Source organism: Plasmodium coatneyi, chromosome 2 (genome assembly GCF_001680005.1).
Source record: "Plasmodium coatneyi strain Hackeri chromosome 2, complete sequence".
Lineage (NCBI taxonomy): Eukaryota > Apicomplexa > Aconoidasida > Haemosporida > Plasmodiidae > Plasmodium > Plasmodium coatneyi.
Genome location: NC_033557.1, coordinates 652300 through 667983, shown reverse-complemented (window position 1 = coordinate 667983; position 15684 = coordinate 652300). Strand labels below are relative to the sequence as shown.

The 15684-nt window shown below is 38.3% G+C and overlaps 2 protein-coding genes across 2 annotated transcripts; both read right to left on the bottom strand.

Moving 5' to 3' along the window:
* Window positions 1-7618: 7618 nt before the first annotated feature.
* PCOAH_00003440 (SICA antigen) lies at window positions 7619-8192 on the bottom strand (the record flags this gene model as incomplete). The annotated part of the gene is made up of 2 exons (XM_020057159.1): window positions 7619-8086; window positions 8118-8192. The coding sequence occupies 2 exons, from the start codon at window positions 8190-8192 to the stop codon at window positions 7619-7621; spliced, it is 543 nt and encodes a 180-aa protein (XP_019912726.1).
* A 1741-nt stretch (window positions 8193-9933) lies between these two features.
* Window positions 9934-12791, bottom strand: PCOAH_00003430 (SICA antigen; the record flags this gene model as incomplete). The annotated part of the gene is made up of 5 exons (XM_020057158.1): window positions 9934-10875; window positions 11040-11657; window positions 12044-12081; window positions 12235-12730; window positions 12771-12791. 5 exons carry the CDS (start codon window positions 12789-12791, stop codon window positions 9934-9936), a joined length of 2115 nt encoding a protein of 704 aa, XP_019912751.1.
* Window positions 12792-15684: the final 2893 nt, after the last annotated feature.

Here is a 15684-nt window from a genome sequence, read left to right as displayed (position 1 = left end):
TGGTAGGGTGGTAGGTGGGTTGTTAGGTGGTAGGGTGGTAGGTGGGTTGTTAGGTGGTAGGGTGGTAGGTGGGTTGTTAGGTGGTAGGGTGGTAGGTGGGTTGTTAGGTGGTAGGGTGGTAGGAAGGAAGGTGGTGTTAGGATGGTGGTAGTTGGAAGGAAGGTGGTGTTAGGATGGTGGTAGTTGGAAGGAAGGTGGTGTTAGGTGGTTGGTGGAAGAAAGGGTTGTTAGGGTGGTGGAAGGAAGGATGTTAGGGTTGTAGGATTCGGGTGTTTTTTTGGGTAGCTTACATTCTTTTATGATTTGTTCCATGGTTTGTTGTATTTGTTCCTTTATTTGTTCTTTCATTTGTAAGTTCTTCCCTACTTTATCAATAATTCCCTTCATTTCCTTCAGTCCTTCGTCTTCCTCTGCTGCTCCCGCGTCTCCTGATTTCCCCCTACTGCTAGATACAATCCTTCCCTCCCATTTCTTTGTGTTCACATCCCATTTCATTTTTCTACACCATTCACCAGTTCGTGCTTGTACCAAATCTTTAAGAAGTTTACTTTTATTTATTAATTGGAAAATTTCATATACCATATCTTTATTCCCTCTGTGAATACCAGAAAAATTCTTTAATTCGCACTTTTCATAAAATTCTCCGTCCCCCTTCATCTGTGTTTCTATCACGTCGAATGCTGTAAATACAAAGTTCAGAACGTCCTCCGGTGCACATGTCCCCTGTGCATACGTTAACCAAATTTTTAATAAATTACAAGGCTTAATGTAATAACAGCTGCTCCCCGGCTCTAAGCATTTCCTGTATTTGCTTTTTGCATTGTTACATCTGGATACAATCCATAAATTCTTTAATATATTTTTGCAAAAATTCTTATCGTTATCTGTGACTTCCCTTCCAATATCCTCCTTTTCCATACCATCGCACAAACCCTCCATTGCATTGACCTTCGCATAATCATAGTAATCACTATTGTCTACTGTGTGATTAGAGAACTCTGTGAACCATTCTTCTATATCATCTGTATAGAAGAAGTAGTGTATGCGCTAATGAAGGTACACATATATATGTATACGTATGTATATATTTTCCGCAATTCTATTTTCCCTTATTTTTAATTAAACATAAAATAAAGAATTTATTATTCAATGAATGCTTCTATCGTGTACATTAAATCAGAACTAAGGGGAATAGTAGTTGTAGTTGTGCTCTATACCTTCTTCGTCTTCTTGAAATCCTTGAGCGTTAAGTTCTGGGCAGCTGTTTTGTTCTCTTATCCTTTTCTTGATTTCATCTACTTTTTTTTTCATTTGATCTAATACTTCGCCAACTTTCTCCACCGGTACATACTGTGTCTTCGTTACTATGTCCTGCATTTCCTTCAGTTTTCCCTTCTGCAGCCACGTTGGTTTATCCTCCTCCTGCACCTTAATCTCCGGGTTGACTATTCTATTGTTATTTGGATCTTTGCAGGTGCTCTTATCGGAGTTTTCTATGAATAGATACTCTGAAACATTCTGCAGTTGTCCACGATTCCATGGTGCCATGGTAGCTCCAACCAGTTTTGTTCCTATTTTCATTTGATCAAAATTCATCCAGGCACATAGTGCACCATAATCTTGAAGTTGTCCCATTGCCCTCATCCACGGCATAACGCGTGATACATAATCTGTGTACTTCTCGAAACATTGATGCTTCCCAAATATTTGATGTAAGGTGGTCATTCCTACTACACATCTCAGAAAATTCTCTTCCACGCTGCTTCTGTCAATTTTCCCTTCTTCTGTTTCATCTATCGGTATACCATTCATATAATAATAAACCTTGAAGATAGCTTTACATAATGGTTTTTCCGGATCAAGAATTTTAACTCCGAATTTTCCACTCAGGTCCCCAGCACACAAATGCCTAATTTTCCTGTCCAGCGGCTTCTTTAATTTATCCAGAAGCCCTTTCCATATATCTTCCATTTTACCCCATACTCTACTCTGAAGGATGAAAAGGAAGAAATAGGTATATACTATAAACATGCTGCCGTGCAGCACTCTATAATCCCAGGTAGTATATACGTGTATGTATATGTGCACTTTTGTGCATAGTGAATATACTGTATTACATCAAAAATATGAATTCCCTGTTTCTTCATTTCATGGTCCCATTTTCGTGCTAACTTCTCCGTAGGGCCTGCCATGGTTCTGTATTTATTGTTATAATTTAAGTCTTAAGTACTTTTACAACTTTCACTATCACATTCAGACCTATTCTTTGGTAGCTGAATATTATAATTCATCATATGCACAACCATACGCAAGTACTTCCTCATACTAATCTATTCTTCTATCCTGCCATTTCTTTAGTATACTAGTCCACATTTTACATTCGTCGTCTTTTTTCCCATTTATGTTTCTTTTTATTCCGAATTTTACTTCCCCTTTTTTTCTCTTTCCTTCCGTACATTTCTTCAACTTTTGCAACGTCTTCCTTAACTAAGGAATTATTCATAAGAATTAATCTAAAAAGGAAACAATCTTTCCTTCCATCCCTTCCTATCCTTCCTATTCATATACCTCCTTTGCACTTTTTTTAAAAAAAAGGAGAAGAAAGAATTATTCCCCTCCCTCTTTCTTTATTCATTTCTTTTGTTTTTCTTTTTACGATTTTATTCCTTCCTTACTTTTCTTTCCTTTTTCCTTCGTAAAAAAAAGAAAAACAGAAAAATTCTGCGCATGCAACCTTCCTTATTCTCCCCTTTTCCTGTACACCACTCTCCTTCTGAAAAAAAGAAAAAGAAAAAAAGAAGAGAGAAGAAGAAAAGGAGGAAGCAACATACCCCCGTTCCTTCCTTCTTCCTGTTCCTTCCCTTATATACACTTCTTTTACAATTAATCTAAAGAGAGAAGAAGGAGAAGAAGAAGAAAGAATTTACCCTACAATCACCAATTCTACTCCCTTTCTTTCTTTTCTTTCCTCTTCTTCCCCCTTTTTTATCCTTACTCCAAAAAGAAAAAATTCTCTAAAGAAAAAAAAGTTTTCTAAAATCTTTTTCTTTTATGTATTCTTCTTTTAACACAAAAAGAAGAAAAAAAAAAAGGGAGGTATCTCTATCATCATTTCTAATCTTTTGACTGTTCCTTTCTTTTTTTCTACTTTTTCTTTTTGCTTTATTTTTTCTTTCTTCTTTTTTTAAAGAATGAGAAATGTATAAAGAAGATCTCTTCCTTTCCCACATACACTGCATTCTTCGTAAAAAAAGAGAACTTCTTTTATACATTTCTCATTCTCTAAAAAAAGAAAAAGAAAGAAAGAAAAAGAACTTTCCCCATCCTATACATTCTATCTATGTATTCTTTTTTTTTTGCATTTCCCTAAAGGAATAGGGATGAATGAAGGAAGAGGAATTACTCACCCTCCCTCCTCCTCTTCTCCTTCCTTCTATTCATCGTTCTTCATTTTTTTTTTAATTATTTTATTTTCTCTTATTTCCTTTTATTCTTTTCTTTTCTTTCTCTTTCCTTCATCCATTATTCCTTTCTGTTCTTAAGAAAAAACAATATTCCTTTTTTTTATACACTGCTTTCCTTTATTAAAAAAAGAATAGAGAACTGATGAACCCTTGCCTCTAACCCTAATGCACTTTCTACAATTTCCTAAAATGTAAGAAAAAAAAAGAAGCCATCCTAACATTCTACTCCTTCCTTTTCATCTTTTTCCCCTTTTCCCCTTCCCCCTTCACTATTCTCTTGTTTCTTCTTCTCTTCTTCTTCCTTTCTGCTTCTTTTTCTTTCATTTTTTTTTTAATAAGAAGAATGTATAGTTTATGTAAGGAAACGGTATGGAAGGAGAAGGGGAAGATTGCTTCCCTTTCTTCTCCCTTTTTTTAATAAGAAGAATACAGTGTACAAGTGGGAGAAAGTTTTTTCCTTCTTCGTCCTTTTTCCTAAGAGAATTTAGTGTATAGGCGAAGGTTCTTCCTTCCCTTCCTCCTCCTTAGACCCTCCTTTTCTTCCTTAGCCCCTTTCCTTACTTTCATCCTCCTTAGACATCATTCCCGTCCTTAGATCTTTTCCTTCCTTAGACCCTTCCTTCCTTTCGTTCCTTAGACCCCGTTACTTCCTCCTCCTTAGATCCTTCCTTCCACCTAGCACACCTAACACCACCTTCCTTCCACCAACCACTCCTAACAACCCACCTACCATCCCTAACAACCCACCTACCATCCCTAACAACCCACCTACCACCCCTAACAACCCACCTACCACCCCTAACAACCCACCTACCACCCCTAACAACCCACCTACCACCCCTAACAACCCACCTACCACCCTACCACCCCTAACAACCCAATTACCACCCTACCACGTAACAACCTTCCTTCCACGCACCCTAACAACCTTCCTTTCACCTACTATCCCTAACACCCCTTCATTCTAACACCCCTAACAGATTTTCCATCCTTATACCCCTTCCCTTCCTTCCATCCTCCTTAGACCCGTTCCTCCTTTCCTCCTCCTTAGACCCCTTTCCTTAGGAAGGTAATGTTCCTTCCCCCTAGGTGTGTACCCCTTTCACTTCCTCTTTCCCTTTTCCCTTCACCCCTCCTTCAACCCTTCCTCTTTTCCTTTCCCTTCCTTCTTTTAGGGAAGGTTGCTCTCTTGCCTTCCTTTCCTCCTCCTTTGTACATACCCTCTGAACATCACTCCATAGTTCGCCTTCATCTGGCATATCCTTCTAAATTACATTTTTCCTTCTTTAACATTTTGAGGACGTTCCTTTTGTTGCGGAAGTGCAAATGTGATCTTTCTATCAGGGTGGTGTGTCGCCCCCTGAGGATCTGTTCACACATCCTTCCATTTTCCCAGCGCCCATGTATCCCCTTCTTCTTTCTTCGACTCTCTCTTTTTTTACGTCACCGTTCGTCTCCTTACAAAGGTTCGCCTTCTGCCGATACAGATGGCAATCCCCCTTCTGCTCTTCCGAGACCCTGACAGACGTTCGTTCACCTCCAGCCAGCTTTCACCTATGCCAATATCGTTCGGATGGTTCTTCAGTTTGTTAAGGCATTCTACTTTGCGCAAGTTTAATTTTTTTTCCGCAGTTGAGGAGGTTGGCAGAAATTTTCACACTCTTGAGGGCGTAAAAAATTTTTCCCCTTCCCTGTCCAGGCTGCTTCCTCTCCCCGACTGCCCATTTTCCTTCTTCCTAATTTTACACACGATGGAGAAACCCCCGACGGCGATGTGCTAAACGAAGATGCAAACTTCTCCTTCAGCTTTTTGTTAATGTGATTGAATTATTCGTTCCTTATTTGCTTCCGGGGTGTCCATTCCGCTCTCCGTGGAGATGCTATAGCTACTCCGAAGAGATGGCGCAGATGATGCAGTTTGGCCGATCACGTCTGTCTTGGCAGTCGCGTCCGCCGCGCGCTTGGGATGCTACAACTGCGAGATGTGGGAGCTCTACTTCCAATGGCGCCACTGCGGTGACTCCCGTTTGCATGGTACCCCCCTTTTTTCGTTTTGGCCACAAGCAGGAAGCGTCAGAGGAACTCCATTTTTGTGGTTCTGCTGAAGAGCTACGCGAAGTAATAATCATCCCTCTCGCATTTTTTTAAAAATTTATTTAAATTTTTTTTTTTTCCAGTAGTTTTCTATTTTTTCTATTTTTCCACTTTCTACTTTTCTATTTGATATTTTTCTATTTTTTCTTTGCGAAACAATTTAACCAAAACAGGATAGTTACCAAATGAGCAGCAATTCGCTCTACAAGTGGGGAAAAAAAAAAATTCAGGCGAAAAATTCCCCCTAGGTTTTTTGTGCAACCGCTAGGGGAAAATTTGACCCGTCTGTCTGTGGTTCCCCCCCAATTTTTGTACATCATTTAGGTAAAAATATCTCTTTATGTAAAATAAGAGACTTCAACTTTGTGTAAAATGAAAAAAAAAAAAAAGAAAGTAAATAAAATAAAATGAAGGAAAAAAAAAGCAGAGTGAAGCAAAATAAAATACGGTACCACAAAATAACGCATGGGCCGCGGGACAACTTTCCTTCCCCTTCGAGCGGAAAAATCGGACACAGGTAAATATGGACTACCACACCTGTGAGAGTCATCACTTGGGTCATTCTTCGCATAACGTCTGCAACCCTCGTGTTCGTTAAAGTGTGTAGTCTGGCAGTTTGCCCGTCTGTTACCCGCTTCGCCACGCACAGTTTGGATGTCTGTGCCCAAGTAGGTTTACTCCACACGCGTATGGATTGAACTCCCACGCACAGGCGATTTCCCCTAATGCGCACAAAACCGATGCATAATTCCTCATGGGCACACAACACAGTGGTATTTATTGGTAGTATCCACGACGGATGTTACAAATGATCGATTCGTTACAGCGGAGGAAATTTTCCTTTTCCTTTTCTGTTCATTTTATTCTTACACTTTTGGGGAAGGACCCACGGAAGAAAAGAGGATCACACACGCGAGCAGATAGGGATGCCCCTCGTGAAGGTGATAATCTTACATATGTAAAAAGTGGTACGGAGAAAAGTCCATCACTGTCCTGCAGGGTCAATTTGATTGGGGAGTCTTTACCATTGAAGCGCTATGGGCGAAGCATAGCAGAATGCGCGCATAGGTTATACTTTCCCATTTCGCCCGAACAAAGAGAAACTAAACACCTTTTGCGTTAAGGGGAGCTCATCAACTGTACACCACGCATCGCTATTTCGCCTCTTCACTTCGCTGTTCCGTTATGGCGAAATGTGAGATGGGTTTGCACGAAGAAACACCCCACACACGGCAAGGCCAGCCCTTCAAAACAATGTGTAGATGCAGTGGCGAGGCGATCAAACCCTTCGGAACAACACGTGCCAGTTTAACCATTTAAGAAAGAACACCCGTGTACCGGCGGAGGGGAAACAAACAAACAAAGAAACAAAATATTCTTTCTTTCTTTTTTTTTTTTTTTTTTTTCCAATGGGGGTGCCAAGCGGTCGGCAAAAAGGGTTAGCTGAAAGGGTCCCCTAAAAACATCCGCTCAGAACACACCAACCGGAACACCTCTCCTTCGCGGAGGCATTCCTTTTGCCCACAATTCTTTACCTACTCCCTTTTTCGCTTAACCTTTCCAGGTTCTCCCCTTCAGAGGCGCAAATAAAAAAAAAAAAAGTGGTAGGCCGCCAAGAGGAGGGAGCACCCCCCAGGTACATAATTTTCCTCAGGATCCACAAAATTGAAAAAGGGACTTCTGAAATTTTTCTTTATTAAACAAATTAAAAGCTGGTTAACTTACACTAAAAAAAAAAAATAAAAAAAAATAAACAAACCTCCTGGTCACAAGTTTGCAAATGAAGATTTATTAAATTTGACAAATACAGGAATGTTCAAAAATGCGGACAATCCTGAGGATGCTTATCTTTCCTTAAGTATAAGCATAATATAAAATGTGAAGTATAACACTACACCATGACCATTCTTCTTTTCAAAGGTGTTGTAATAAATAATCTAAATGTAAAATTTCATTATCACACACATTTTCATTTCCATTTCACACACTCCTCAAACAGTAACGCCAAAATAAGCATCCACAATTTGGCTACAAATTGTTTCTTCCTAAATAAAGTGTTCTTAAGGAACATTAACCCTGGTAACTTCTTCCTCAGAAACAAAGTCTTCCTCCCTAAACCCGGAATCTGAACTTGGAACCTGTTCCTTAGTTACTTCTACCATAGAAACTTGTTCCTCAGGAACTTTTTCCTCCTTCATGAACTCCAAACCCATAAATTCTTGAACCAAAATTTCAAAAAAGTCTTTCTGGAACAATTGTGTGTTCCCTTCTTGACATTCGTCTAAGACTTCTAAATGAATATCAATAATCGTGCGGCAACCAACACGGTGACCAACGCCCTGTTCTTTTGGCCTCTTCGTTCTCTTTGGAACATATCTTGGTTGTTTTCGTTCTTTTACTAAGGTATATTCATGTGGATCATCATCTTGGTCGTCCACAGGGTCAATAATCTGTTCTTGTAAGGAATGAGGACCAGATACTTGATGTGCTCTTCTGTGACGTTTTCTTTTTTTACCAAAGAAAAAATACTAAAAAAGAAAAAGGAAAATGAAGGAAAACAAATGTTTCTTTAAGGTGTAAAATGCTATTATTATGATTATAATGGCCATTATAATATAAGAACAATGTGTGCATCTAAGGTAAAAAAAAGAACAGTTAGAAGGTGCTCCTTTTTATCTTATTTTATTTTTTTTTCCTTTTTCTGCCTTTTTCTTTTTTTTGTATGCATAGTTTAGATGCATATCCATCCCTAAAACAGGTAAACACCAGGCCACATTGTTGTCCTTACACGATAAAACAGCTAAATACCAGGCTACATTGTTGTACTTACACCCTAAAACCTGGAACCTTAAGTGAGAAATCCAACACACACACTTAATTGCAAAATCCTACAAACTCCCTAAGTGTAGAATCCTACACACACCCTTAAATTGCGAGATCCTAGATACACCCTGAAATGCGAAATCCTACAAACACCACTAAAATGCAAAATCCTAAACACACAACCCTAAAATGCGAAATCCTACATACACACATCCCTAAAATGCGAAATCCTACATACACACATCCCTAAAATGCGAAATCCTACACACACACACACACTGATTCATTCACCTTTATTTTTTTTTTTATTCTTTTTATTCCTTTTTTTTTTTTTTTTTCTTTTTTTTTTTCCTTCACTCCTTAAGAAGGAACTTTTTCATTCCTTCCATTTTTTTTCGCCTTTCCATCTTTTTTTTTTTTAACTTTTTTTTCTTATTTTTTTTTTTTCTTTCTTCCTTTTTTTTTCTTTTCTCTGTTCTTTTACCTTCCAGAGGAGATAACTCATAACAGATATACCAATTATGACAGGAATGGTAGGAAGGTATGGGGTAAGGAGATCAGGAAGATTGTCAATCTTTTTACTGAATGGAATAGCTGTAGGTGAAGATACTCCTGTTGTTGTTGATGATAGTGTTGCTTGTGGTGACTGTGGGACGTTACCACCTTGTTGTGGTGACCCGTGTGCTTTTCCTGGGGGAGGTGGACCTTGGGGTTTATTACCACCTTGTTGTGGTGGTCCTTGAGGTTTGGTACCACTACCATGTGGACCAACTACACCTGGAACCTCCCCCCCACTAGCAGCACTACTTCCCTCACCAGGAATAGCACCTGGGACACCACCTACCCCTGGAACAGCTGCAGGCCTTGGACCGGGAGCAGCATCTGGACCAGCAGGCTTCGCTTCTGCACCATCAGCCTTACCATCGGAAGTAACTAAGAAGTAAAAAAAAGAGGGCACAGACTTCCAATATAATCAAGTGTATTGGGGTGTAGAATTCATTTCATGCACCCTAATGTACACATCTCTGGAGTACTTTTTCTTCTTTCATTTTTTTTTTTTTTTTTTTTCCTTTTCCTTTTTCTTTATACTTTCTACTTTTTAATTTTTAATTTTTTATTTTTTACTCTTTTACTTGTTAATTTTTTACTTTTTATACTTGTTTCACTTTCTAGTTTTTTTACACGTCCCTAAATTTTTTACGTCCTAATTTGTGTACACTTCCTTTTTACACTTGTTTCACTTTCTAATTTTTTTTTACGCGTCCTAATATTTTTGCACATTTTCTTTTTACACTTCTTTCACTTTGTAATTTTTTTTACTTTCGAATATTTTATTTTTTTTACACTTCTTTCGCTTTGTACATTTTTAATTTTTTAATTTTTAGATGCATCTTATAGGTGAACACATTTCTTAGGAGTGTTAATTGTTCTTTTTTTTTTTTTCTTTTGTGTACACCCCAAGGGGTGCACATTTCCTTGGGAGGATGCGAGCAAGGTTGTTAGGGGTGGAAGGAAGGAGGAGGAAGGGTGTGTTCCTTCCCTTCGTTCCACCCTAAGAAGCTTCATCATTAGTGTTCTTACTTGGAGTTTGTGGTGATGTTGCGCCGTCCGTTTTACCAGTACCTGCTTCACCTGTATTAGGGCCTGAATAATGGGAAGTGAATTTTTCAGCTGCCTCACACTGAGTACGGGTCATAGTTGGGGGACAGCTGTCATCTTCATTCTTTGTTATAGTGGGAAAAATAACTTCGACCTGAGCACGCTTTGTACCTATGGTAAGCATAGGACCCGTACCTGCCTTAGCCTCATGTGCATCGTCCCCCTCCTTACCTTTTTCACTCCTCTCTGCTTGTGAGTTTGTGTCCACAGCCTTTGCACTACTGTCATCTGATGGTCCTGGTCCTGGTGATGGTTCAGGAGGTTTTCCACTTCTGGCCACTCCACTATTCTCCTGAGTGTTCGTAACCTTCGGTTGTGTACTCTGATTACATAAATCATTTATAGTAGTTAGAGTACTTTTTATGTCGTTATCCTGGTTGAGCCTTTTTCTTATTTCTTCCCGTTGGCTCTTCTGTTCAATTTTAAATTTTTTACATGTGTCCCACGTACATTTTTCACATGGCTGCTGCTTACATTGCGTGTTGTGAAAATCCTGCGCGGCAGTAAAGGCCTTCTGTACGGTATCCTTGGTGGCACATTCCTCTCCAAGAAGTTTTCCATATTCATTTAATATTAGACAGGCCATAGTTTGTTTAAACCTTTTGTCATTTTTTTTTCTCTGAGGAGGTTTGTCCCCAAGTTCCTCCGTAATACCATATATGTGCTTCAATCCCGTAACAATATAATTACATGCCTTTTTTTCTGCGTCCGATGGTGTACCACTATTTTTATTAATGTTTGTACATAGAGGGTCGTCCGCTGTGTTTCCATTCTTCATAGAATTAGACAGTTCTTTCAATATATTCGGCATGTCCCCATCGTCCCAAATTTCCTTCTGCGCATATAGGGAAAAAAGAAGGAAGGAACATGTAAGTATGAACAGTACTTATACGGAAACTTTTTCCATTTTCTTCCTGTGAACATATATATATATATTCGCCCAATTTCATTTCTATATAAAATTAGACTTTGATGCCAAAGTATGAATCTTTTCCAAACCTCCCACTTCTTTTTGTCCCCTTCCCTTCTGTCTCTGGTCCATTGTGTTGTTACACACTGGGCGCGATCACATAAGTTGTCATTTATAGTATTTAGAGTATTTAGAGTTTGTGTTATGTTGGCATCGTTCTGGTTGAGCATTGTCTTCAACTTTTCCTTTACTTTCTCTCCACCTATTTCACAACTTAAGTCAGGTGCCCTTTCACACTTAAAACATTTACTCTTATCACTGTCCACACACCAAGTATTCCTCTCTTTATTCCCTCTATCAAATGCTTGTTCTGTTGTTTTCTCACTGACCTCACAGGGGGATTTCACCTCCCCTTGCAACTTATTTGCATAAGCGTTTAGGAGAAGACATGCCATAGTTCTCCTAAATAATTGGTTGTCCAAAGCTTCAGTTCCATATTTTCGATTCTCCTTTGGATCTGCTGGAATTTCGTAAATATACTTTAATCCTGCAGTAATAAACTTACATGCAGTTTTCTCTGTGTCCGTGACTATTCTACTAGTTGGATCTGAATTCCCCCTGCAATGAGTTTCCATATTTTTGCTATCTTTAGATATTTTCTTAAACATTTCTATGGCCCTATCATTGATGTCCGTCTTCATGTTTTCCTGTTCATAAAAGGGGGAAGGAGGGAAAGGAAACAAATGTATGCTATGTAATTATATGTTCACCCCCCCCACCAATAATTATTATGTTGTCCACCTCCCCCACCAATAATTAATATGTTGTCCACCCCCTACAATTATGTCCATCCCCCTATAATTATTATGTTGTCCAAACTCCCCCTCTATAATTATTAAGTTCACGTTATGTGTGCGTCTATTTTCTTCCCCCGTATATCCGTTTTGTACAAAACTGCAACACTCACCAAAGTGTCCCTTATTCTAATGGACAATATTGTGTTCCTTTTATTCTAATGAACAACACTGTTCCTTACCCATTTCGTTGCTCCTTTTCCCCAATTCTGATGCCACTTATCTGATACACATTTTACACGGTCACAGAAGGTAGGTTCCTTAGTGCAGTCTTTACCTATAGAAAGGGAGAAACAGAGTGAAGGAATTTGTAGTAGTTGAATGTGATGGTACACAGTGTTGGTGGTGTGGCACCTGGTCCTGGTACACCTGCTGCCGCTTTTTGCAGACACTTTTTAGGGGCAGATGCTGGTTTTTGCATTCTTCTTACATAAAATATCTATAGTAGACAAAGTTGTCTTTATTTGGTCATTGTTGTTGAGTCTTGTAATCAATTCTGTTCCTATTTCCTTATCACCTATTTTTTGATTAGGGCAATACTCCCGATTGCATACTTCACAAGTAATGCCCTCTGGGCATGAAGATGTTTTAATTTTTTCATTTTCCCCAAATGCCTTTTCTATACCTTGCTTTATGGAACAGGAGGATTCTTCCGCCTGCTCCTCCAATTTTTTTATATATGCATTCAATATTACACATTGCATTGTAGCCTTAAATTTTCTGTTATTTATTCTTTCAATTTCTTTGCCGCCTGTTTCTTTTGGAATTTTGTATATATCCTGTACCCCCCTGACAATGTACACACATACCTGTTTGTTTTTCCCGTCCAGGCCACTGCAATGCTGGTCCACGTCGTCTTTGTCCTCCTTAGATATGGCAGTAGCAAGTGGTTTTATCCTATCCCCGATTTCCTTCCACACTGTGTCCTACAAGTTGAGAGAAGAAAGACGTACATACACTTTATACTTTGATCAAATGTTCTTTCATTCTTCCCTTGAATATGTACAATTTATTTACGCTTATTATATTGTCCCTGACTGTACTGGACAATAAGGATCTTCACCCAGGCCGTTCTTCCGTTTGTATATCCTCTGTCCTTATGCCAATTATCTGTCACTTCTTTTAAACGTTCCTGTAATTCAGGGTTGTTGCAGGGGTCACTGTCTGAAAATGAGGAGGAGGATGACAGTGCAGCCTGTATCTTCTCCTCTGCCTGTTGTACTATTTTCTTAATTGAGTCCTTCAGATCTCTTACCCCTCCCTTTATACTTGGACCACTTGAATCGGACCTTCCCTGTTTATTTTTTTGAGCTACATAACTCCACCCATCATCCCCAATCCTCCTTATTCCAGGCTCACACCAATCCTGTACCCTCCCTCTGAGCAAATTTCTCAGTGTTCCATCCTTATCTATTAATTCAAAAATTTGATTTAACATACTTACACCTCCTCTCCACAAGTTACTGATATTTCCATATTTACACTCCTTATAACTTCCTTCCTTTTCCATATCTTGATGTATACTGTTCACTGCTTCGAACACATATTCCGCCACTTCTTTCTTCACGCAATATGTTTGCACATATAATAACCAAATTTTTAAAAGATCACATGGTTCAACATAATAACAACTGACCCCCTGGTTTCTACAGTTCTTACCACTACCCGTTTCATTCTTACACCTAGATACTATCCATAAGTTCTTCACAAGAGTTTCGCAAAACTCTTTTCCTCCATTCTTCATTCCTTCACCCTGATTTTCCAGTCCTTCGCACAGTCCTTTAATTGCGTCAACTTTCTTATAATCATAATCCTTACTTTCGTCGATTATTAAGTTGGAGAATTCTGTTAACCACTCTATTATACCTTCTGCAAATTCATGATAAAAATGGAATTAGTGTAAATATGTACGCACGTAACCCTATACAATTTATACTTCCTTCATTTACATAAAATTTATTCAGGCATTCTTATGGTACGTAATTAATGAAAGAAGAATGAAGAAATAAGGTCCCCCTTACCTTCTTCCCCGTCCTCGAATCCTGTACTTCCGCAATTCTTTACTGGGGGGTCCGTTTTCTTTTCTTCCTTTATTTCTTTCAACGTTACCTTCACTTTCTCCCTCTCCTTCTCTTCTTCCTTTAGGATTTTTACAATTTCCCTCCCACCTTCTCCTACTTCTGCCTCCTCTCCATTTGATTCATTGTCCCTTCCCATATATACACCCCTGCAATCAGCTGCCTCCCTCGTACATTTATTTTCTCCACTAATCTTCTTTATTTTTTCCTTCATTCCTCCTTCTCCTAACCATTCCCACAATTTTTTAATATCTTCCTTTTTCCTCATTCCTAATGTTCTGTATACACTTTTATATGGACATGCTCTATATCCATCCACTAACACGTCCTTCCACATAGCCTCCATAGCTGTATTCACGTAATAATTTTCAAACAATACTGAACACACTTCCTCCTCATAGTATGCTAACCATAGACCCAGGATGTCACATTTTACATCTTGCATTATTTCTTTCCAACATCTACTTCCATCTTCTTTACCACACTTACCCTTTGGTTCTGATGCAAGAACTAAATTCCTTATTAAAATTTCACAGAAATCTTTGTCCATACAATTCTTGTATGCATCGTATTCATTGCCCATGTCCTCCCTGTTACAGAGGACATACAGTGTCTGAAGTTCTTTCTTTATTTCTTCCTCCTGTCTTGTTCTTGAATATACTTCAAACATTTCCTTTATTTCACTGGGTGCTGCACGCTACGAAAAAGTGTACCATACATTTATTTATGCACTCTCCATGTTCTTTATTCTTCTTTTTCCCTGTGCATATTTTTATTCTATTTCACTTTGTGAGCACATTTTCTGTTTGTTCCGCATTCACGGGCTCTACATTATACTTACACTCCAATTCCCAATTATTCTTTTAATTTCCTGTATTACCCCTTTTGTTCCACCCATCTTGTTCAATTTTTTTTATATGTTTCCCTTGTACTACACATATTGCACGCCCCCCCTTCACGAGATCATATTCTTATTCTAAATTTTCCTTTTATATATTCTCTGCTAAGCATTATTTACGTTTAGTATAATAAGGGAAACATTCCTTTCTTTTAAAATTGACTTCTGTAACATAACTGTAGGAATTTATTACAAATAAGGTTCCCCATAAAGGAATTGTCCCCCTTGGACATTTTCCTTAATATACTTTTAACATACATTTCAGGCAAATTTTCCCTCTGTACCTTTCCGCGTACATCCTGCTGCAATTATACTTCATATATATTATCTACTTGTAATTACTTCTTTCTTTCCTTTTCCCTTCTTTTATTACTTTTTCAACTTTTTCCTTAACTAAGGAATTATTCATAAGAATTAATCTAAGAAAAGAAAACAGTCTTCCTCCCTTCCTATCCTCATGCACTGCATTCTTTTATTAAAGACAAAGAGGGAAAAAGGGAGGGAACCAACCTTTCCCCCCTCTTTCTTATCGATTGCATTCTTATAAGAGAGGAAAAGGGAAGAAGAACAGGAAATACCCAACTTTCCTTCTTTTCTTTCTTCTAAATCTTCTTTCCTCTTTTTTTAATTTCCCTTTTCCTTATTTTCTCTTTAAAGAAAAAGAAAACCATTCCTTTTCATACACTTTTCTCATTCTTCTATCGAAAAGAAGAACAGGAAATACCCATCTTTTATTTCCTTTCTCTCACTTTCTTTACTATATTAATTCTATTCTTTATCTTTTTTTTCTTAATTTCCTTCCCCTTTATTTCTTTAAAACAAAAAAAAAGAGGGAGAAGAAAGGGAAACAACCTTCCCTCCTTTTTTTATATACACTACATTCTTCTACGAGAAAAAAAGAGAA